The following is a 23685-nucleotide window of genomic DNA, read 5'->3' as shown; positions in this document are numbered from 1 at the left end:
ACTTGCCTCTTATGTCCCTTCATTCATTGATTCAGTCATTGATTCATTTTTCCAATAAACATTTATGAAATGTTGAAAAAAGAAGGTGGCATGGTATATTTAGGTTTGACCTAATGGCTAAGAAGTAAGTGGAAGTCTATCTTTTTTCATGCAAATAAGATTTAAGGGAAATAGTAGAAGAATATTTACAATGTAGGGTGCAGTGAATATTTTCAAAACACATGGAAGAAACTACATTTTTCTAAAGCATAAATGATAAATTAGGTTGTGTACGTGAACTATTTTTTTGTTAAGTATTACATTGATAATATTTATTTTAATTTGAATAAAATGTATAGTATATCATTTACTTTTATATCCCAGATTCAATCAGAAGAGTAAGTTTAGTTCAGATATCAAATGCAATAACATAAATAGGGCAACTCAAATTGAAAAAAGTAATCAACCTTACCAAAATTAGAAGGTTTAGTCTTTAAATTCTAAAATGAACCACTTTTTTAAAGGCACATAAAGGTATTTTCAGGGTACAATTTGGTCAGTAATAGATTGGAATAATTTCCAGCGATTCCCAGTCTTACGTAAGACATTAAATTAAAATTTTACCTAAAATTTGATTTAAATTTGAAGGCACACAATGAATACCAAAATAATAAGAACTATTTGAGAAACACAGACAATGTGACTCCAGTCAGATATCTGAGGAAAGGGAAATGTGGATGTTCCTTTCTTCTCTGTAGAGCCTTGCAGCCTGTGTTTGTACAAAAAAAGACCTGATAACTTCCTACATGACCATCAGTGAGGGTCTCATTAAATTAATCATCATTCATCCGTATATTGGAATACTAATCAGCTTTTTTAAAAGTAAGAAGTAGTTTGTAAATGATACTTTGGAAGAATGTTCAGGATATTCTGTGCAATAACAATATGTATAGTATGATTTCACTTCTTCAAATTTAAGAATGTTTTTTTTTCCAGTGAGGTGAAATAGGTTTGAGTGCAAAACTTTTATTTTTCATTGTATGTCTTTTGGTATTATTTGAATTTTTTACCATGTGTAGTTTATTTCTTCTAGGTTAAAACCTGTTTTACCTTAAAATAAATGTAAAGATAGTTTTGAATCCATGTGTCAGAACAAATTATGAAAATTAAAAGTGGTGAACAGAAAATATATTTGTAGAAATTAAACCTTAACAGATACTTTGTCATTATACAAAAGGTTTTATACAAATTAGGAGAGTACTAAACAACTGTTAGGTAAGCATATAAAAGGATACATATAGACAATATACAGAAAAGGAAATAAAATTACCACGTATATGGGAAAATGTTCAATGTTGACCATGGTTCAGTGAAATAAGTAGTTTAATCATACTAGATTTTCTTTTAAATTCTAATTTGATTTCATGGTATTCTTGAGTTTTACAGATATAATTGGATGTGTTTTCAGCATCTTTTGACATGGTGATTCGATGTCTCCATTCATTTGTTGATGTAATAAGTTATGTTGATATTTTACTTTTTTAAACTATACTTCAGATGCACAGGATTGGATTGATTATAATCCATCCTTGGTTCATGAGCCTGTCACATCATTGATCTATTTTTTATATGGAGAGCTAAATATTTAATATCATTGATTCATCTATTTTAATAGTTTCTATTATTTATATTTATTTTAGACAATTATACTTATTCATTTTAATGCTATGAAACATACCAGCCAATCCAAGTACCAAAACAATACCAACAATTTAGCATCTACCTTTGTGTTCCTATCCTGTCCTCCCTACTTGCCTACCTGTTAGAGATTAACACAATCCCAAATTTTGTGCATGTTATTCACCTGCTTTGTGTGTTTCTGTGTGTGTGCTATGCATATAAAATATATTCCCTAATTTTGCCTGTTTTTCAACTTTATGAAAATGGTATTGCACTGTTTTTAGTCTTGATCATGCCATTCAGTTCTCAAAGCAGGAACTTCTTTTAGCCAGTAAAGAGGGAAAGATGCTGAACCTCAGTAGTGGAAAATGCAAATTAAAACAAGCCTATTGGCAATGTTGGAGACATGTGGAGAGCCAGTAAATCTCATGTACTGTTCATAGGAATATAATTTGGTGCATCCGCTTTGGGAAAAGTTTGTCATTGTCAAATAAAACTGAAGACACCCCACACATTAACCAGCAATTCCCACTTAGGAAAATTCTTGCATATAGGATGCTTATACCAGAATGTTCATAGCACTATAATTGTAATGGCCAAAACCAAGTATATATCAGTAGAAGAATGGATTAATGAGTTATCATATAGTCATAAATTGAAATACTTTATAGTATTGAAAATGATACCCTCAAACAATGAATTGGGAAATTTTCTATTTTTCAGTATTTTAGAAGAGTTTGAATAGCCTTGACATTATTTCTTCCTTAAATATTTAGAAGAATTTACATGTGAAGCTATCTGAGTCTGAACTTTTCTTTATATATAAAGTTTTTATTATAGAGTCGAGTTTTTTTTTATATAGACTATTTTCTATTTCTAAATTAAAGTTTTCAAGAATTTGGTCCATTTCATCTAAATTCTAAAATTTATTGGCAAAAGTTATCAATAAGAAGATAAGAATCCTTTTAAAGTCTTTTATTATGAAATGAAACACGGAGATCTGCCTATAACAAGTATATAGCATACTGAATCATTATGCGCTGAATGCTCTTAAACCTAAAGTAAGAACTTTTCTGGTTACCTCGGACACCCTCCATGTGCCTGTATTCTTGTCACAACTTTTTCCCATCCCCCGTAAAGTAACCAATAGCCTGACTTTTATAATCTTTGTGTTTCACTACAGTTTAATCACTCAATTGTTAACCCCTTAGCACTGTAATTTAGTTACATTTTTTTTTTGTTTAAACAGTCTTAAATCTTAAGATTTTTTCCCTACATCTTTTTTGTTTTCTTGCAATTTATTTGCTGAGGAACTTGAGTCCCTTAACCTGTAGTTCCCCCCACAGTCTGGATTTTGCTGATTGCATCCCGTTCCTTCATCTGATATCCTCTATTCAAATGTACTTCCTCTAAATGAGTGGCTGGATCTAGGGTCTTAATTAGATTCAAGCCTGATCTGAGGGGGAGACGGTGTTGATAGCAGTCATTGAGTCTTAATGCATAAATCCATCCATCAGCATTGCAAAATGTTGATATTCTAATTCTCTCATTTCTTCTTTATTAATTAGCTGGAATGCTTCTCTAAAGAGATACGTTGCCTCTTCTGTCATTTGGTTACACAGCAGTAGAGTTTACATAGGAAAATCAAGGTATAAATGCTTGAATCTTTATCTTTATATGCTAGTTTCCAAATAAGTTGATTTTTCATCATCCTCCAGAGGTGACCAAGTTTTCTTTTTTTTTAATACTATGAACTCATGGATTTGAATATATTGGTATTATCCTTGTTGACACATTGCCTCATCTTTGATTAATGAGACCCTCTTCAAGTTGGCCTCTGAAATCTCTGATAGATTCTCTGTTAGATTATTTGATATTTGTTGTGGAAATATATTCCAAGTATATGTTAGATTATTTGATATTTGTTGTGGAGATATATTCCAAGTATATCTTGTACATTTTTTATCCCAGACATGAGACTAGTCATTTTTCCAGTATGCCTTGTTCATATAATATAAATATATTATTATAAGTATATTTATAATATATATAAATATATTATTATTTAAAGATATTATGTAATTTAAAGATAAAATATCTCATGAGTTTATATTGATAGTTCCAATTCAAATTCAGCAGGGCTATAAGATTTATTCAGCCTATTTGATATTATATCTGTATCTCCTATCATCCGCAGCAGGAATTGTGGTTCTCAAGGCAACAGGGAATGATAAAATTAAAAAGATCCATATAGTTCTTGCCTTCATCCTACGTTACCATATAGCAGTCTCAAAATAACAGTAGCCATACTGCTATACCAATATGATGACTCGTAAGACAATTTTAAAAAATTTTGTTATGCTCTCCTTATTCTCCCCTTCATTTTAAAAATAATTGTTCCCTATCTATGCTATCAGAGTACATCATAGGCATTACATACCGTGCTTTCCCTTTTAACTACCATTTTCTCTTAGATCTACAAAGAACAATGTATTTAATGTACACTACCAGCCCTTATTTTACTGATTCAACGTCATTTTGACTTTCCCAAACTCATTTCTTCAGGAAATCATACTCCTTCAGTTCTTGCGGGCCTTTACATATGAAAATTAGTCTACATGGATACCAAATCCTAACCCTTTCCTTTGAGTTTTCTTAAGATATGTTACTCCATTTTCCTCTGTTAAAGTCAATAATACTGTAATTTTCTAACCACCATAAGTCATTCAGTCTTTTCCTGTGCTTCCCAAAGGATTTTATACTTTAAGCAAGACAGTGTTTTGGAGTAGGTCATTTTAGCTCAATATTTTAATGTACATTGTGTGCCCTTTCAATGTATGCTTTCAAATCATCTCCTCCTCCCTTGTACTTTCTTAGGGCTTATTTTTTGTTGTTTATTAGTTTGTGTTTCGTTTTAAACTTCCTAAGTTGGCTTAGTAATTTTCTGTTTTTGGGCATAGGTAGGCTCTAGGGATTGAACCAGGTCTCCAGCACAGCAGGCAAGAATTCTGCCACTGAGCTACCAGTGCACTGCCCAGCAGTTTTCTAATAGAAGCATTTATGGCTACATATTTTTCTCAAAGTTATCCACTCACTGCATCCCCAAATTTTATTAAGTAGGGCTGCCCAAACAGTGGCATGTAACCAGTTAGCATGTGTACTGGATGTGCTAGAGCAATATTTATTAGAAAAACTCACAGGCAGGACCTGGAAGGCTCCTTCATCGATCACCTCACATAGCAGTCTTCCAGAGAGGGGCCCTGACCCTTGGGCTATGGAGCAGTTAACCTGCATGATTAAGTAAGCACTGCTGGGAAAAATGGTGATTTAATGTAATAGAACCTTGGCTTCCAAACCTTCCTGGACACAGGGAACAATATTGCTTCCCTGGTATAATCAGAGCTCTGAAGTCTTTAAACCTTGTCATTGACCATTATTGATTTTCTGAAGTATACAAAGCTGATTTCCATGGAGCCCTGTAGTAAGCCAATTCCTTTACTGGAAACTAGCTTGCCCAGTATCAGTCTTGGACCACCTTTGCCTTTTGTTATCATTCTGTTGGAAATTGTTGTAAAGTTTCCATAATAATGGAGGTACTTTGCAGCAGTTAGTGCTGATCTTTTCTATCCAGACTTAAATACTGAACCTTGTTTTTATCTTCACAAATCAGTCACTAAAATACTATTATTTTATACAAATAGTGTTGATGTGGATTTATCTTCATGTTTATGTTTCTCCATTGTATTTCAGATAATCTTTCTGTGGTGATTTTCCTTCTTGGAGTACAGTTTTTTAAGAAGTTTATTTAGAGCAGACCTCTTTTTTTCTTTTTTTCTTTTTTTTTTTTTTTACTGATAGTACCAAGGTTGAGAAACCCTGCTGTATTCTTTATGTGCGTATCTACAGACATCCTCAAAATGACTATTCTCAGTGGCAAGGGAAAGCTAAAATTACAGATACTTCCCTTCGTGCTCCTCCCAGAGTCACTAGCAATTCAGAAATTTCTTTAGTAATAAAGACTCCAAGGAATTATATATTTATCTGGAAGATTAAAGAACAAATACCATTTTAACCTTCTAAAAACTGATTATCATTAGGCTTAATAATGCAACCTTTTAACTGTAAGTATAAAGGAAAGTGCTGATTATTTAAACTATATGGGACCAAAAGTCCCATGAATAATCAAAAACTGGTTAATATAGTATGACTAGAGAATAATGCACTTGGCTTCTGTAGAGAGATTAAAGTACATGCTGTGAATTGGTATTAACAAAATTACATGAAAAGTTGTTTTTTTCCTAGTTTAAAAAAATTTTTTATTGTATAGTATAACATATATACAAAGCAAAGAAATAAAAAAGCAATAGTTTTCAAGGTACTCTTCAAAAAGTGGTTACAGGATAAATCCCAGAGTTTGTCATGGGCTGCCATACGATCCGCTCATATTTTTCCCTCTAGCTGCTCCTGAATATAGGAGGCTAGAGGGCTTAAATACTTTTTTTTTTTTTTTTTTTTTTAACATGGGCAGGCATCAGGAATCGAACCTGGGTCCTCGGGCTTGGCAGGCAAGCATTCTTACCTACTGAGCCACTGTGGCCCGCCCTAAATACTTTTTTATTTTTACAATTAACTTTTTTTCCCCTTCTGTTTTTGTGAACAATAACATATATACAAAAAAGCTATAAACGTCAAAGCACAGTACCACAATTAGTTGTAGAATATATTTCAGACTTTGACATGGGTTACAATTCCGCAATTTTAGGTTCTTATTTCTAGCTGCTATAAAATATTGGAGACTAAAAGAGTTATCAATTTAATGATTCAGCATTCATATTCATTTTTTAAGTCTTATCTTCTATGTATAATTCCACCGTCACCTTTGATCTTTCCATGCCTCTCTTTGGGATTGTTTGGGCTGTGCCTTTGCCTAGTTTTTAATTGGATTACTCATCTTTTTATTATAGAGTTTTTTTTTTAATTCATTTTTTTTTCTTTTTTTTTTATTAATTAACGGAAAAAAAAGAAATTAACCCAACATTTAGAAATCATACCATTCTACATATGCAATCAGTAATTCTTAACATCATCACATAGATGCATGATCGTCGTTTCTTAGTACATTTGCATTGGTTTAGAAGAACTAGCAACACAACAGAAAAAGATATAGAATGTTAATATAGAGAAAAAAATAAAAGTAACAATAATAGTAAAAAAACAAACAAACAAAACAAAAAAAAACCTATAGCTCAGATACAGCTTCATTCAGTGTTTTAACATGATTACTTTACAATTAGGTATTATTGTGCTGTCCATTTTTGAGTTTTTGTATCTAGTCCTGTTGCACGGTCTGTATCCCTTCAGCTCCAATTACCCATTATCTTACCCTGTTTCTAACTCCTGCTGGTCTCTGTTATCAATGACATATTCCAAGTTTATTCTCGAATGTCGGTTCACATCAGTGGGACCATACTGTATTTGTCCTTTAGTTTTTGGTTAGACTCACTCAGCATAATGTTCTCTAGGTCCATCCATGTTATTACATGCTTCATAAGTTTATCCTGTCTTAAAGCTGCATAATAGTCCATCGTATGTATATACCACAGTTTGTTTAGCCACTCGTCTGTTGATGGACATTTTGGCTGTTTCCATCTCTTTGCAATTGTAAATAACGCTGCTATAAACATTGGTGTGCAAATGTCCGTTTGTGTCTTTGCCCTTAAGTCCTTTGAGTAGATACCCAGCAATGGTATTGCTGGGTCGTATGGCAATTCTATATTCAGCTTTTTGAGGAACCGCCAAACTGCCTTCCACAGTGGTTGCACCATTTGACATTCCCACCAACAGTGGATAAGTGTGCCTCTTTCACCGCATCCTCTCCAGCACTTGTCATTTTCTGTTTTGTTGATAATGGCCATTCTGGTGGGTGTGAGATGATATCTCATTGTGGTTTTGATTTGCATTTTTATTATAGAGTTTTAAGAATACTTTGCATATTCTTGATACAAGCCCCTTATCAGGTATATAATTTCCAAATATTTTCTCCCATTCTGTGGGCTGTGGGCTGTAGAGCAGACCTCTTGTTAGTAAAACTCCCACAGTGTTTATCTTTATAAATATTTTTGTTTCATGATCATTCTTTTTATTTTATTCTGTTTTTATTAGAGTAGTTGTGGGTTTATAGGGTAGTTGTGGGTTTATAGAAAAACCATGCAGAAAATACAGAGTTCCCATATAACTTCCACAGTTTTTGCATTATTGCCATTTTGCATTAATGTGGTGTCTCTTACAAATAATGAAAATTATACTTTATAGTTCATAGTTTAGAGTTCATTCTTGGTACAGTTGTATACTGTTTTGTTTTTAAGTTTTTACTCTGGTACCGTATATATAACCTAGAATTTCCCATTTTAACCACATAAATATACAATTCAGTGGTGCTAATCTAAAACTTCCCATTTTAACCACTTTCATACAGTTCAGTGATGTTAATCATAATGTTGTCCTACCATTACTACCATCCATTACCAAAGCTTTTCCATCACCAGAGAAACTGTTCCAATTCAACGTTAACCTATATATATATATATATTTACTTTTTTTTTTTTTTCTCACATGAGCAACCCTGGGAAGCAAACCTGGGTCTCTGGCATGACAGGTGAGAACTCTGCCTGCTGAGCCACCATGGCCCATCCGCCCCAACATATTCATTTTTGAAGGATAGTTTTGTGGACATACCATTCTAGGTTGATGGCATATCTTCTTTCAATGTTTTGTAGATATTTTCTACTTTATTCTGGATTCCTTTTTTAGAAGTTTGGTTTCATACTGTTCTTTCTTTTACTGTAAACTTTCCCTTCCTTGAGGATTCTCTCAGGCTATTTCCTTTGTGTTTGAAGAACAGTCTTATGAAACTAGGTCTAAACAGGGATTTCTTTTTGTCCTGTTTGGGGTATTTTGTGCTTCTAGGTCTTTAGGTTTGTGGTTTCCATCAGTTCTGGTACATGTGCAACTGTCAATTCTTTAAATGTTGTGTTATCCTGTTATCTTCATTTTTCTCTTTCTAGGTCTCCAATCAGGCAGATGTTAGACCTCCTCATTTTTTCAGTCATATTTCCACTAAAGCTCTCAGAATATTTTATCTCATATATCTTTTTTACATTCTGGGTAAATAGATTGTCTATAAATAAGTTGATATTTCCTCTTTAATAAGTGTCTGAACTGCTGTATATTCAACCCATAGTCTGATTTCAGCTATTTTTATTCTTCATTCCTAGAAATCTTATTTTTTTCAAGTCTGTTCAATCCTGATTGTTTTATCCTCCTCTTTTTTTTTTTTGGAAATGTTAATTTTTTAAATTAATTAAAAAAATTTTTTTAAATACCAAAAAAACACCGAACAAATGCAAACATTGTAATTTTTGCTCATCCCGTTCTACATATATAATCTGTAATTCACAATATCATCACATAGTTGCATATTCATCATCATGATCATTTCTTGGAACATTTGCATCTATTCAGAAAAAGAAATAAAAAGAAAATAGAAAAAAATTCATACATACTATTCCCCCAACCCTCCCCCTCACCGATCACCGCCATTTCACTCTAAATTTATTTTAACATTTGTTCCCCCTATTATTCATCTTTATTCCATATGTTTTACTCATCTGCTGTTTATCCTCATCTTTATCATGTTATTTATTTTCTTACACATTTTATACATAGCTACTCTGTATTCTGCTTATGTGACACTTTCAGTGATAGCAGTGCTTCTAGGTCTAAAGCATTTATTTCTAGCTTCTGCTGATTGTGTTGTAGTGCATGCCATCTAGTTTGTTAGGTAATCTTTGTGAGATAGTGCTGGATGTTAATTTTGTAGGAGTTCTGTGGATCTATGTTGAAGGCAATCTTTTTCTCTTAAGAGGCATTACTTTTGATTGTGCTTTTGCGAGGAGCCAAGGAGTACCTATTTCCAGGAGTGTATACTTTTGTGCAAATATTTCTAAATGTAGAATTTGAAGCCGTAGAGTCCCATATTCATTAAAATTTTGCTAGATATTTCTATTTTTTTCCTCTAAAATTCTAGCCTCACCAGCAGTGTTTAAAGTACTGTTTTGCATTTCCACCCACACTCCCACTGCTACATCACAATTTTTTCCATTTTGATAGACAAAAGATTTTCATTAGTTTAACTTGCATTTCTTTAAATATTAATATCTTAGCGTCTGTTTATGGTTAATGGACTATTAATAGCCATTCCCTTTGTTAGTTTCTTTCTTGGTGGCATTAGTCTTTTTCTTATTGCTTTACAAATGTACTTTTCATATAAAGAATAATAAGCTTTAGTCATGGCTTGCAAATATTATTTCCAAATTACTCTTTTAACTTTGTTATATTATAATGTTTTGTATCATTTATATTTTAACCTCTTGTGTGCTCAGATCTGTCAAACTTTTGAAAAACCGTATCCTTCTGGTTGTGACCAGATTTCCTGAAACTGCTAAATTATTCGGTTGTTAACATTTTAGTTAATGTAAATTAAAATCAGTGGGGAGAGAAATCTCATGGGAAAGGAGGGGAGGAAAAGGACCTCAGTATCATAGTCAGATTTGGAATTTTCTTTTTTTTTGTCATAAACTTCCTCAGTTCCTTTTGGGAAATAATCAGGTCTCAAAATATATGACAGAAGTACATTTTATTTTATATACCTTGTTCTGTTTCTGCAGAGATGATAAATTACGTTCTTTTCTTCTATATAAGTGAACTTGTTTTGTTAGTCTTAGGACCAGTAAGAAATTTTTAAGATCCTTAAGTGTTACCTCCTTCAGAGTGATGGTTGAGTGCTTATGACTGTAGTTTTTTGCATAGCCGAACAAGCTAGAGTTGAGGTAGAAACAGGAATGGGATAGAAATCCAATTGATTATTTTCCATTTTTTTGTAGGGCAGATGAAAAGAACTAAATGTGCTGAAATTGATGTTGAGACACCAGACTCCATTCTGGTTAATACAAATCTGCGAGCGCTGATCAACAAACATACCTTTTCTGTCCTTCCTGGAGATTGCCAGCAGAGACTGCTTCTACTACTTCCAGAGGTGGATCGACAGGTTTGTAAACTCAAGCTTAAGCAATTTTATAATGCTTCTGGGGCCTCCCTTCCTCATTTGCTTTAGAACTCCTTAAAATTTTTAAAAATAGTTTTCTTTTACTTTCTATATAACTGTAAAGAAGTGGTATTAATGGAACTAAACAAGAAATAAGAGTATTTTTACTTATGTTGTTAATAGTAGTTCCTCTAGGTCTTATAAAGGAAAAAAAAAAAACCTCTGTTGCCAGATTGTCATGATCAAGAAATGAAATTTGTCTTGCTCTCCATACAAGATTGTAGGCATCAGTAGAATATAGCTCACGGAGGATGGAAGAGTTGTCTTGGTCCAATATCAACAGGATGTGGGCCAGTGGAGTGGGAAACATCAGAAATAAGCTAAGAACATGTTCTTAGAAATAGAATATGTACATCTGGAAGGGCTTACAATAAAGAGTTCAGAGTGTTGGGATTGTTTTTATCCTTTTCTTAAAATTTTTGTAAAACATATTTCTTGCTTGCATAATGAAGAACCTAAAACCCAATATAAATTATACTTTTTTTAAAAGGAGAAAGGATGTGTTGCAAAATAAGGCATCAGTGGCTAAGAGAGTTCAAATGGAGTTGAGAGGCTATTCTGGAGGCTACTTTTATGCAAGCTTCAGCTAGATATTGTAAATTGCCATCATTTTTGTTAATGCAACATCATTATTGTTAACTCTTAAGAACACCTAGCACTCATAACTGAGACTCTATAAAAGTTTCATGTACTAAGTTTACTCTCCTGAAACCTATAACCTCCAGAAGGTTCCTAGGCCAAATAGATCATGAAACCCAGAGGCACTAGCCTCTCTAAGATTATCAACTAATTGCATCCCTCTGTCACTTATTGCTCACACCCCTTCTCAATATGAAAAAGTCAGAACAGGTGTTGCTCAAAAATCCCTATAGACTGAGAGAAGGCTCAAGGAAGAGGTAGGAGTTATAACAGAGAAAACAGGATTTGATAAACGAGTATGACTGCTGATCACTATATTGATATTCCTTTTAGCCTCCAGTGTTTTAGAGAAGCTAGAAGGAATAATCTGAAATAGTGGAATAGTAACCCATAAATCTGAAATCTTGTTCTGTAATTGTTTGTTGAAAATTACCTTGAAAATTATTGCATTTTCTTCTTTTCTTTGTTTATATGTTATATTTTACAATTTAAAAAGTTTGTTTTTTTTTAAATATAAGAAATACCAAAAGTTTGAGAAAAGTCAAGGAAGGGTCCACAGAGATTTAGCTTGACTAGGAGTAAGGTAGAGATTTGAGTTGTAGGCTTTCATCAAGTAAAGCGTAAATAGCAAATCAGTGTCTCTTTTGAGTTTGTTTTCTCCTCAGTAAAAGAAAGATAGGATTGTTCTGATTTTTCTAAGGTTTATTCAGTTCTAAGATTTAAAAAAAAAATCATTTCCATACACCTACTACAGTCTAATTACTTGCTATGTTTTTTCCCTTTTTCTAATCATTGTAAGAGCACCACGAGAGTAGGAAGATATTTTTCCTAGTTTATACTAAGAGAACTGAGATTAGTGGAGGGTATAGTAACCTGTACAGATCTTTACAGCTAATTAACCTAATTTGTTGGGATTTGAATGTAAATATTTCTAATTTTGATAATCATCTTTCTGTTGGTTTCTATTGTATAGTGCTGTGAATCAGCACATGGCAAGTCAGGTCAGTTCGATTGTCCTGTGAGTTCAACTAAATCACCAGCAGTAGGGACAAAAAAGTGAAACTGATCCTACACTTTTTTTTTAAGCAGTTGTTCTCCCCCCCTTAACACTTGCTGGAGAAACTAGATTTTACGATGCTCAGATCTTGGTCAGAACAAGTTAGGAAACTGAAGTTTCAGCGGAATATTTAGTGGACTTCTCATTAGGTATTGATCTCATCTTTTTTTTTTTAAGATTCAGGGTTATTTGAGTTTAATAGTACAGTACCTGAGGGCCAATTTATGAAACTCTAGTACACTTCCTTCAGACCTGTCTTTTCACTGATGGCCCTATCCTTTCTCAGAAAAAGGTTACTTGGCCAGTCGTTTTCAGATACTAATATGATAGGAGCACATAGAAACTTTTAGACTAAGTGAAATAGCAGCTCCATTGTCTTATGGAATTTGGAGTATTTGTAAATAATTCTTATTACTAGGATGAAATGTTAGAAACTGAACTCCAGTGTATGGAGTACACAGCAAACTTCTGTGGAAAACTACTTTTTAAACTTGAGACAAGAAATGGGAGTGGGGGAACTAAAACAGTTCTCTTCAGATATATATAGATAGATAGATAGATAGATATAGACATAATTTTTGTTTAACTTTTTAAATGATATAATATATATACAAAGCACAGAAAGAAAAAAGCAATAGTTTACAAAGCACTCTTCAACAAGTAGTTACAGGACGGATCCCAGAATTTGTTATGGGCTACCATGTGATCCCCTCGGATTTTTCCTTCTAGCTGCTCCAGAATATAGGAGGCTTGTTTTAGGCTGTCAAAGGCTGCCAGAATGCAGCACACCAGAGATAGATTGGCTTTTAATAAAAGGGGATTTATAAGTTAAAAACGTATAGTTCTTCAGAGGAAAGGCAGCTAACTTTTCATCTGAGGTTCTCTCTTACATGGGATCTCTCTTACATGGTGATCTCTGCTGGCCTTCTCTCCAGTCTTCTGGGTTCCAACAGTTTTCCCCGGGGTGATTCCTTTCTGCATTGCCAAAGGCCTGGGCTGAGCTGCAAGTGCCGAGATGAGGTATGCTGAGCTGCTAGGGCTGTGCTGCTTCGACCTGTCTCAATTAAGCATCCAGCCAATTAAATCAAACAGCATTCATTGTAGCAGGCACTCCCCTAGGCGACCACAGATGTAATCAGCAACAGATGAGCTTCATATGTCTTTGACTCGTGTCCACAGCAACAGAACTAGGCACCATCACCTGACCGAGTTGACACCTGAATCTAGCAAAGCTAGAAGGAATAAATATTTTTTTATCATCACAATTGCCTTTTTTGTGAAAAATAACATATATACAAAAAAGCAATAAATTTCAAGGCATAGCACCACAATTAGTCATAGAACATATTTCAGAGTTTGACATAGGTTACAGTTCCACAATTTTAGGTTTTTACTTCTAGCTGCTATAAGATACTAGCGACTAAAAGAGATGATTTACAGATTCGGCAATCATAGTCATTGTTAAATCCTTTTTTCTCTGTATAACTCCACCATCACCTTTGATCTTTCTTTCCCTCTCTTTAGGAGTATTTGGGCTGTGGCCATTCTTACTTTTTCACGTTGGAAGGGGCTGTCAATATAATAAGGAATAGGGAGATGGAACTATCTGATGTTCTGGAGAAGCTGGGCCCTCTAGGTTTCAGGACTTAACTGGTCCAGGGACCCATCTGGAGGTTGAAGGTTTCTGGAAAGTTACTCTAGTGCATGGAACCTTTGTAGAATCTTATATATTGCTCTAGGTGTTCTTTAGGATTGGCTGGAATGATTTTGGTTGGGTTTGGCAAGTTATGACAGGTGGCAGTGTCTAATTGAAGCTTGCCTACGGGCAACCTCAGAGTATCCTCTCAACTCTATTGGAACTCCCTCTGCCACTGACACTTTTATTGGAACTCCCTCTGCCACTGACACTTTATTAGTTACACTACTTTTCCCCCTTTTGGTCAGTACATCATTTCATCATATTGCTGCATAATATTCCATCGTATGTATATACCACATTTTGTTAATCCACTCGTCTGTTGATGGGCATTTGGTTTGCTTCCATCTTTTGGCAATTGTGAATAGTGCTTCTATGAACATCGGTGTGCAAATGTCTGTTTGTATCATTGCTTTCCTGAGCATATACTAAGTAGTGCTATTGTTGAATCATAGGGCAACTCAATATTTAGTTTCCTAAGGAACTGCCAAACTGTCTTTCATGATGGCTGCACGATTATACATTCCCACCAGCAGTGCATAAGTGTCCCGACTTCTCCACATCCTCTCCAACATTTATAGTTTCCTGTTTGTTTAATGGCAGCCATTCTTATAGGTGTGAGGTGGTATCTCATTGTGGTCTTGATCTGCATTTCCCTTAAAGCCAGTGAAAATGAGCAATCTACATGTGCTTTTGAACCATTTGTATTTGCTCTTCAGAAAAATGCCTATTCATATCTTTAGCCCATTTTATAATTGGGTTGTTTGTTCTTTTGTTGTTGAGTTGTATGATTTCTTTATGTATACAGGATATCAAACCTTCGTCCGATATGTGATTTCCAAATATTTTCTCCCATTGAGTTGGCTGCCTCTTCACCATTTTGACAAAGTCTTTCGAGGTATAAAAGCGTTTGATTTTGAGGAGTTCCCATTTATCTATTTTTTCTTTTACTGTTTGTGCTTTGGGTGTAAAGTTTAGGAAGCTATCTCCTATTACTAGGTCTTGAAGACATTTCCCTATGTTTCCTCTAGAAGCTTTACAGTGCTAGTTCTTATATTTAGGTGTTTGTTCCACTTTGAGTTGATTTTTGTGTAGGGTGTAAGATAGGGGTCCTCTTGCATTCTCTTGGCTATTGATACCTAGTTCTTCTATGTCCAATTATCAAAAAGACTATTTTTTCCTAGTTCAGAGGATTTGGGGGCCTTGTCAAAAATCAGTTTTGCCGCATGTAATTATCTTGATTGATTTACTTTGGGAGTTGATTTCCTTCAGTGATCTAAAGCCTTGTGTTTGTGGGATGGATGTATAGCAGGATGCAGGGCACGGCACAGGGCACAGCAGTTTGGTGATATGTTGCAGTGAGGTATAGGCGCAGGTTGTGAATGCTACACTGGTGCTTGTGAGCATGGGTGCCCAGCGCTAGGGAGCATGTGGCTGTGTTGGTGCACGAGTCTTGGGGGGCATGGCCCTGGTATGCACTGGTCTAGGGCATGGGACCCTTTGTGCGCATGCACAGAAATATGGCCCTGGGTTGGCGTTTTGCAAACCTGGGCTGGCGGCGCAGGTCAGTGCTTTACCAGAGCTGAGGGGCGTGACTGGGGCCGTGCGCATATGCTGGTCTAGGAGTGCGGTGCTGATGTACCCATGCACAGAGCTCGGGGCTGGGAGGTAGGGGTGCTATACCATTGTATGGGCTGGGGGCAGTATAGCCTGGCTTTGGAGGTATGTGCCTGCTGCGTTTATGCATTGGTGACAGCTTGTAGGGAGGGGGTGGTAGTGCTCTGGAGGGGTACAGGAGAGGTGAGTTGGGCTGCCCCTGTGAGATGGGATGTGTGGGGCAGGTACGCACAGAAGTTGGTGGGATGGGGGCACTTGGAGCGTGGGGCATGGGGATGGGTGATGGGGTTCAGGTGCGTGGGCTGTGAGGTGAGTCGTGTGTGGCAAGGCTGCACTGGTGAGAGTAGTGCGTTCAAGGAACACAGCTTGGCCTACTTCCTAGTCCCTGTCTCCCTGTTTGTGCAGTACTGAGGGCTCTGGGCTTCCGCTTCAGGCTGTTTGCACCAGCTGGATGGTCTCTGGTTGTCTGCTTCTCAGTTCCTCAGCTTTTGCAACAAGGGTCACCGTATGTGGTGCAGAAGATTCTCCCAAGTCACTTACACTCTGGAATTGCTGTCTCAGTTGCCCTCCTGTCCCTTTTCTAACTGTTCCTTGGAGCAGATCTGAACTTAATCTATCCTATTCTGCCATCTTCCCTGACCCTTCAGCTATATATTTAACATCTATCATAGGGAAGGGGTAAACATCTTTAATTCTCTAGAAAACAGATTTGAAGTTAAAGTGACAAGTTGGAGCACTTAAACTGTGGATTATTTGACTTGTGACAAAGTAACTTGCTTTTCACTGACCATTCAAGTAGGGGTGGATGACCTTTCTCATAGGAATGCTTATTAGCACTCTGCCAACCCTCGTGCATGGGTTGGCAAAGTATGGACCATAAGCCAATTCTAGCCCACTGTGTGTTTTTGTAAATAAAGTTTTATTGACATACAGCCCTCCCGTTAATGTACATACTGGCTCTGGCTGCTTTTGCACTACACTGGTACAGTTGAATTGTTACAAATAGCCATTTGACTTCCAGAGCCTAAATTATTTGCAGTCTAATCCTGTACAGAAAAAGTTTATCAACTCCTGTTTTAAAGCCAGGGAAAAATAATATTGGCCCAGATAGCTTTAGAAAATAATGTGGGTTGAGAAGATCTCCCCAAATCCCTAGGTTTTCCAAATAGATTCCTTAGTTATTCTTTGAACGCTGTTTGTGATTGAAATTTTCATTTAGGTTTTAATTCACATGGATTTTTTTTCATATGATGTGAAATTGTGGTTCAACTTTTTCTACTGAATGGATAGCCATTTGTCCCAGTACTATATATTTATATAACCAGCTTTTTCTCATTGTTTAAATATCGTCTTTGTCATACATTCTGTTCATATATGGGTATATATAAGCAGTATCTATTTATAAGTACTTCCTCCTCTTCCACTGATCTCTTTGTTCACTCTAATGCCTGTAATAAGTGAATTTTGCTTTATTTGTGTATTTCATATCTGGAGAGGCAAATTCCCCATCAGATTTTTTCTTTTAAATTTTTTTCTGTACCAGTCTATGGCATGTTTTTTCTAAATGAATGATAAGATTATTTTATTCAATTCATAAAAAGTCTGACAGGGGATTCTGATAGGAATGTAGATACTAATTTTTGGAAGAATGGCATTTTTATTGTCTTTCATTTTAAGTCTTCTGACATCTTGTATTTCTAGTCTTTTAGATTTTAGGATTTTTAACCAAGACAGGAAATCCAGAATCTCTACTGTAAAGATAGTTTCAAAAACCTTTGACAGAATGTTCTAAAAACGATCATGGTTATGAATACACAATTATGTGACAATATTGTGAGCCATTGATTGTATACCATGTATGGAATATATGTATGTGAAGATTTGTCAATAGAAATATTAAAAAAGAAAAAAACACAGATGACAGATCAAAAAAAAAAAACTTTGACAAGACATCACAAATCATATCAATCACAAATCATGTCAGTAGACAGATTGGAGAAAATATTTTCCACATATGTGAAAATAAATTTAATACATATAATGTGCAAGTACTCTCACAAATTAATGATAAATAAAAATAAGCAACCCCATAGAAAAATGGGCAAGTGGTATGAGTTGGCAGTTTACAGTTTGGTTTGAAACCAAACTTAAGTATGGTTTCAAAACATTAAAAAAAGATGCCCAGTCACTCAGGTAACTAAGAGAAAAAAAATTTTACCATTTCAAACCCACTGGGTTGGCAAAAATTAAATAATATGATAACATCTGTTGGTAGGGAAAAGTATATACTGATATATTGCTGGTAGAAGTGTGAATTGTTGTAGCTTTTTTGGAAAATAATCTGATGATTTAATCACACACTCACATACATAAATTATTTGATCTAGGAATCTGTTCACATAGAAATAAAAGCACTAGTTTGTTCATCTATACCAGTGTGCTTATTGCAGCCTTGTTGATTTTGGGAAAACACTGGAAATAAAGTGTATGTCTGTTCCTAGAGAATTGGTATATGAATTGGGGTACATTCATACAATCAAATACCAGGCAGTCATTATAAAGAAACTAACACTAAGCCAGTTGATTTGGAAAGACTTTCATGGTATATTAAGTGAGAAAAGTTACTTTCAGAGTAGTGTATATAACTTAGTCTCATGTTTATTAAAAAAAATGAACCCAGCCCCCTAAAAATCCATTATATATGTATATATATTTTTTGCTCTTAGTTCTGTGAGCAGGTTTTTAATCATTGAGGATTGGAGTTAAAAGGAGAGGAAGAAAATTTGAGAGGTAGACAGGAGAGTACTTTTTTAGAAAAGGCAATATTACATTCAAAAATAGAGTTGTCCATAATAAACAGAATATGATATGGTCATGTTTCTATAAAATTAAATATGCATACATATTTTTCTATAAAGAAGGAAAGTGAAGCACTACATGATACCTTTATTAAGTTTTTCTTGCCTTATTCTTTGCGCAGGTTGGTCCAGATGGTTTGATGAAGTTAAATGGCTCAGCCCTTAACAATGAATTCTTCACTTCAGCAGCCCAAGGTTGGAAGGAAAGACTCTCAGAGGGTAAGTGTTCTACCTCCTGTGTCTCCCAAGATGTTTATGCACTTGGGGCCAGTAAATATATGTGCACCTGAGCTGCTTTGGGGGCATATTGGCACCTTACCACCTAACAGGTATTTGAGCAATTATGGGAGGCAAAGGATGGGATGTTTTCATAGCTATCTATGGTGAAACCATTATCTGGAGCTTGTGTATCAAGTCCAGCAATATGCTTCTTTAATGAATTTGAGTCAACTAGCAAACTGAAAAGCACAGAATTTTAAGCCCTTACCGTGGAGGTTCTGTTTCAGTAAATATAAGTTAATGTCTAGAAATTCACATTGTAATAAACTCCCCAACAAGCGGAGGGTAGAATTAGAGATATTTTATGGTGGTATGAGTCATGGGTTGGTAAACAGTGAAGTAAGTTCTTTATTACTGCCCAGTGAAACTAAAATTTAAAAAACGGCAGTATGAATGTTTTTAAACAGCTTTATTGAAAGATATTTCATATACCATAAAATTCACCCATTTAAAGTTTACAGTTCATTGGCAGTTAGAACATTTGAAGTTGAGATCTTAGAATTGCTGACCATGGTCACTTGTTTGTTGGTATGCTCTGCTTATATTTATCAGACTATGTTGTCTGATTTAACATATTCACTAAGAGTATTATAAAGTATATTAATATAAAGTTTTATGTAGTTTAGATAATTTAGAAAGTATTAAAAAGGTTTTATTTGCTTGTGAGAGCACATTTAGTATCTGTCAATATCAGCAGTTCTTAACCCTGGTTGCCCAATATAATCAACTGTGATGCTTTTAAAAATACTGATGTCCAGTCCCCACTTATAGTGATTTTGATATATTGATCAAGTTTGGGGCCTCCTGAGCTTTAGATGTTGTTGTTTTTGTTTTAAGTTTTTCCAAACAGTTTTAATATGCAGCCACAAGTGAAACACTTGCTGCATTATTTTTATTTCAAATGTTAAATGTTTTTTAATACATAGGGTATACAAAATAACACTTGAAACGTTATTTAAGTTGTGCCAACACATAGCTTAAAACAAGTATAAGAAGCTTTAAAATAAGTACATTTATTAGGAGATTGTTACAGGTGCTGTTCATTGTTTATTTTGTCAGATTAATGAAAATTAGAGTTAAATGACCAGCTAATAAATATCTATGCTGTTCACTGTAACGTTGGTTTTTCCCATCCTTTTCTTTTTGGAGAAAATTCTGGAATTTGAAGGAATCTCTTGCTGGTTAATTTTGTCCATTTTCTTTCCTGCAGATTTCTTTGGGCAGACACCCTTTTTTCCTGAAAGATTGAAATCACATTAGCACTTTAAAACTTATCAGTTAGCTAGAGATGGGTGAACAGTTAGCTAATGAGGCTGAACTTAAATGTTGGGGAATGGAACTGAAGGCAGTTCATTATGGCCATATTGACGGTGAACATCATAGAAAAGGGTTGTATAGAGCCATGTATCCTACTGATTAACAATACAAATATAAATAAATCCTTGCATGAACCATTTCAAAGGTTTGAATCTTATATAGAAAGTACAAAGAGTATAAGAATATAGGGGGAAAACTACTATTGCATACTACAAGCTATGTTTAACAGAAAAAATCAGCAGTAATACAGCAATACCAAAGATAAATGACAGGGGTTGGGGGGCAGGGACAAGAGTTAAGGGGAAGTTTGGATTTTCTGTTTGGTAAAGATGTGTTTATCAGTTATTTTTCTCTTGGGAGCATTGAAAATTGTTTAAAAGTCCATTGATGAACTTTTGACTTTGGACATTGTACATCATGCCCAATGGATAGAAGTGGCTACAGGATATGAGGACATAAGTAGAATGGCAAACTATGGTATATACATATGATTGAATACTGTAGTGCTACAGAAAGGAACAAAGTCTTGAGGCATGCAACAATATGAATGAACCTGTGGGACGTAATGTGATTAAAAATAAGCCAGAAACAAAAGGGCACATACTGTATGGTCTCATTTATAAAATGCTTATAAGAAAATTGGGGCCTAGGTTGTAAGCTCTTATAGGAGTCACATTTTGTCTGGAGTGGAAATTGTTATTTCTAGATTTTGAGAGGCTGTGCTGTATGTGTATAATCTGGTATTTCCCTGGAACTTTGGGTATCTGTGTGACACCTAAGACTCAGAGTAGGAGTTCTGCAATTCTGAAGGTCAGCATTGCCACATAAAACAACTGTTAAGGAAACCAAAAAAGAGATCAGGCTTCAATTAGAGATATAAATGAAGCTGATCAGGTCAGGATTAAGATCAGTCAGAATACAGGAGTAAGGAAGACATTGTATTTTAGAACTTCACCTACTATATGGGACCAAAAGAAGAGAGGTTTATTTTGTCTAAAAGCTAAAGTTTCTGTAGCACATAATCTAACTCAACCTATCTGAATAGATTATTTAAACAACCCAAGTACAGGGACTCTAGAATGGGAATGAGGACTTGTAATTCCATATAGCTTAATGTAATGCCTGGATATATCCCAGAGTATGTTGAGCAGACAATCAAAAATTGGCAAAGTCTCTTCAGGGATGGGAGGAAAAAATATGAAACTATTAATATTTACCACCAGGGAAACCCCTGATACTGTCTCAAACATTAGGGACTCCCAAGTCAGTAGGCTGAGCCCTTGTTCTTGAGGATTGCTCTTGTGAAGCTTAGAAGCTTATTTATGTAGCAGAAAAGCTTAACCTACCTATAGGTACGCCTAAGAGTTATTTCCAGAGGACCTCTTTTGTTGCTCAGGTATGGCCTCTCTCTTTCTTTCTCTCTCTCTAAGCCCTACTCTGCAAGTGAAATCATTACCCTCCCCCTCTATGTGACACATGACATCCAAGGGTGAAAGTCTCCCTGGCAACATGGAATATGATTTCCAGTGATGAGCCTGGCCCTGGCACTGTGGGATCGACAATGCTTTCCTGACCAAAACGGGGAAAAGAAATGTAAAAAATAAGGTATCAATAGCTAAGAGAGTTCAAATAGTATTGAGCGGCTATTCTGGAGGCTAGTTTTATACATGCTTCAGCTAGGTATAAAATTCAGCTGCAATTTATCATGGTTTGCCAAACCCAGCCAAAACCATTTCTCCCAACCCTCTAAAGAACATTTAGGGCTTTATCTGAGATTCTGCAAAGTTTCCATGTACTGTGATGACTTTCTAGAAACCTACAACCCTCAGATAGGTTCCTAGGCCAGTTAAGTCTTGAAGTGTAGAACATCAACTATTCCTTCCCCCTATCCTATATTAATGACAGCCCTTTCCAACATGTAAAAGTTAGCATAGCCTAAAAATACCCCTAAAGATTGAGAGAAAGAGCATAAGAGAAGGTGGAGTAATTACAGAGAAGATAGAATTTAACAAATGAGTATGATTGCTGAATCATTATATTGATATTTCTTTTAGCCTCTTGTCTCCTAGCAGCTAGAAGGAACAACCTAAAATTGTGGAATTGTAACCCATACCAAACTCTGAAATCTGTTCTACAACCAATTGTTGTGATCTGCTTGATATTTCTTTTATGTATGTGTTATTTTTAACAATAAAAGACAAACAGAAAACTTATCAGTTACCAGTACCTTTCTTTAAAACTACATTGGAAAAAAAAAAAAAACTATATCGGTAAAAGATTTACTCCCCCTGCCCTCACATTTTTGTATGTTGGTACTATCAACAAGGATACAGTGATTATTATTCAGTTACTTTTTTTTTATATGTAAGCAAGTGACTACAGTATACCATAAAATTATCACAAGCAACAGCAAAAAAAAAGTACAGTACTTTTTACCCCCAGGAGGTCTTAAACCTCAAATTCCGTTATTTTTGCCTCTTATTTCCTCATGTCTCAGTGTTAAGAGTATAAAAGGGCAAACTTTCCTAAGCCCCAAGTTTGAAGGTGGCCTACCAAGTACATTCACTTGTCTCTGCTTAATGGAGTGAGTACGGTTGAGGTGGTTGTAGTATATGCAAATAAAAGGCACATTCAAAGTAGTTTTGGTCTTTGGCATGTTGATTGTCTTGTTGGTAAGGCACTGGGATTGGTACAATTTCTGGGAAAAATTAGAAAACTGACAACTTCAAAATAACCTCCTAAGTTTTTCTGGACTCTGAAATGTCCTTCAGTGGGACATAGCTTTTCATTATGCAATTAGAGATAAAAGGCCCAAAATGTAAGTAACCTTGGAGAAACAGAACTTTAGAACTCATTATGGCATTATTTACTGAACCCACAGCATTATTTTTTCCATAGTGGAAAAGAAATTAGAAAGTGAAGGTTAGAGATATGCAGACTCTAGAGGGAAAATGACTTTTGGAGCAGGAGAGAGGTGCTGCAGGAGAAGCCCAGAGAAAAGGTCCTGTTGACCTTAACCAACTATTGAAAACTGCATGGAGAGTTGTGCAAATTAATTTTCATTACACCGAATGATATTTAGGCACTTAACAATGGGAAACTAAATTTCTATTTTCACATGATCGTATTCTGATTCCTGCATGAAGCTTTAGTCTTTCATGAGTATCTTCTTCTTTTTTTTCCTTCTTGGTACATTACAGGTGAATTTACACCTGAGATGCAGGTGCGAATTCGGCAAGAAATTGAGAAGGAGAAGAAAGTAGAGCCCTGGAAAGAACAATTCTTTGAAAGCTACTATGGTCAAAGGTAATATCAAAACAGGTTTTGTAAACCATATGTTAATTCCTACATATATCATATGGCGCCTCATCTCATTATTTTGTCAGAAAATCTAGTCCCC

General features: G+C 35.2%; 1 protein-coding gene across 5 annotated transcripts in view; it reads left to right on the top strand.

The window, feature by feature from the left end:
* The window catches only part of ASXL2 (ASXL transcriptional regulator 2), a 235476-nt gene that overhangs the window by 195922 nt on the left and 15869 nt on the right, over window positions 1-23685 (top strand). For 4 of the 5 annotated variants that reach the window (XM_077152315.1, XM_077152314.1, XM_077152316.1 and 1 more), the window contains 3 exons: window positions 10602-10765; window positions 18812-18908; window positions 23486-23591. In XM_077152315.1, coding sequence (XP_077008430.1) covers window positions 10602-10765; window positions 18812-18908; window positions 23486-23591 — 367 coding nt within the window. Of the gene's footprint in view, window positions 1-3227; window positions 3309-10601; window positions 10766-18811; window positions 18909-23485; window positions 23592-23685 lie in introns of those variants that run through there. The other variant, XM_077152318.1, reaches the window with a different exon arrangement.

Source organism: Tamandua tetradactyla, chromosome 3 (genome assembly GCF_023851605.1).
Source record: "Tamandua tetradactyla isolate mTamTet1 chromosome 3, mTamTet1.pri, whole genome shotgun sequence".
Classification (NCBI taxonomy): domain Eukaryota; kingdom Metazoa; phylum Chordata; class Mammalia; order Pilosa; family Myrmecophagidae; genus Tamandua; species Tamandua tetradactyla.
Note: the sequence above shows the minus strand (reverse complement) of the source record. Positions and strands in the feature narration are given on the sequence as shown.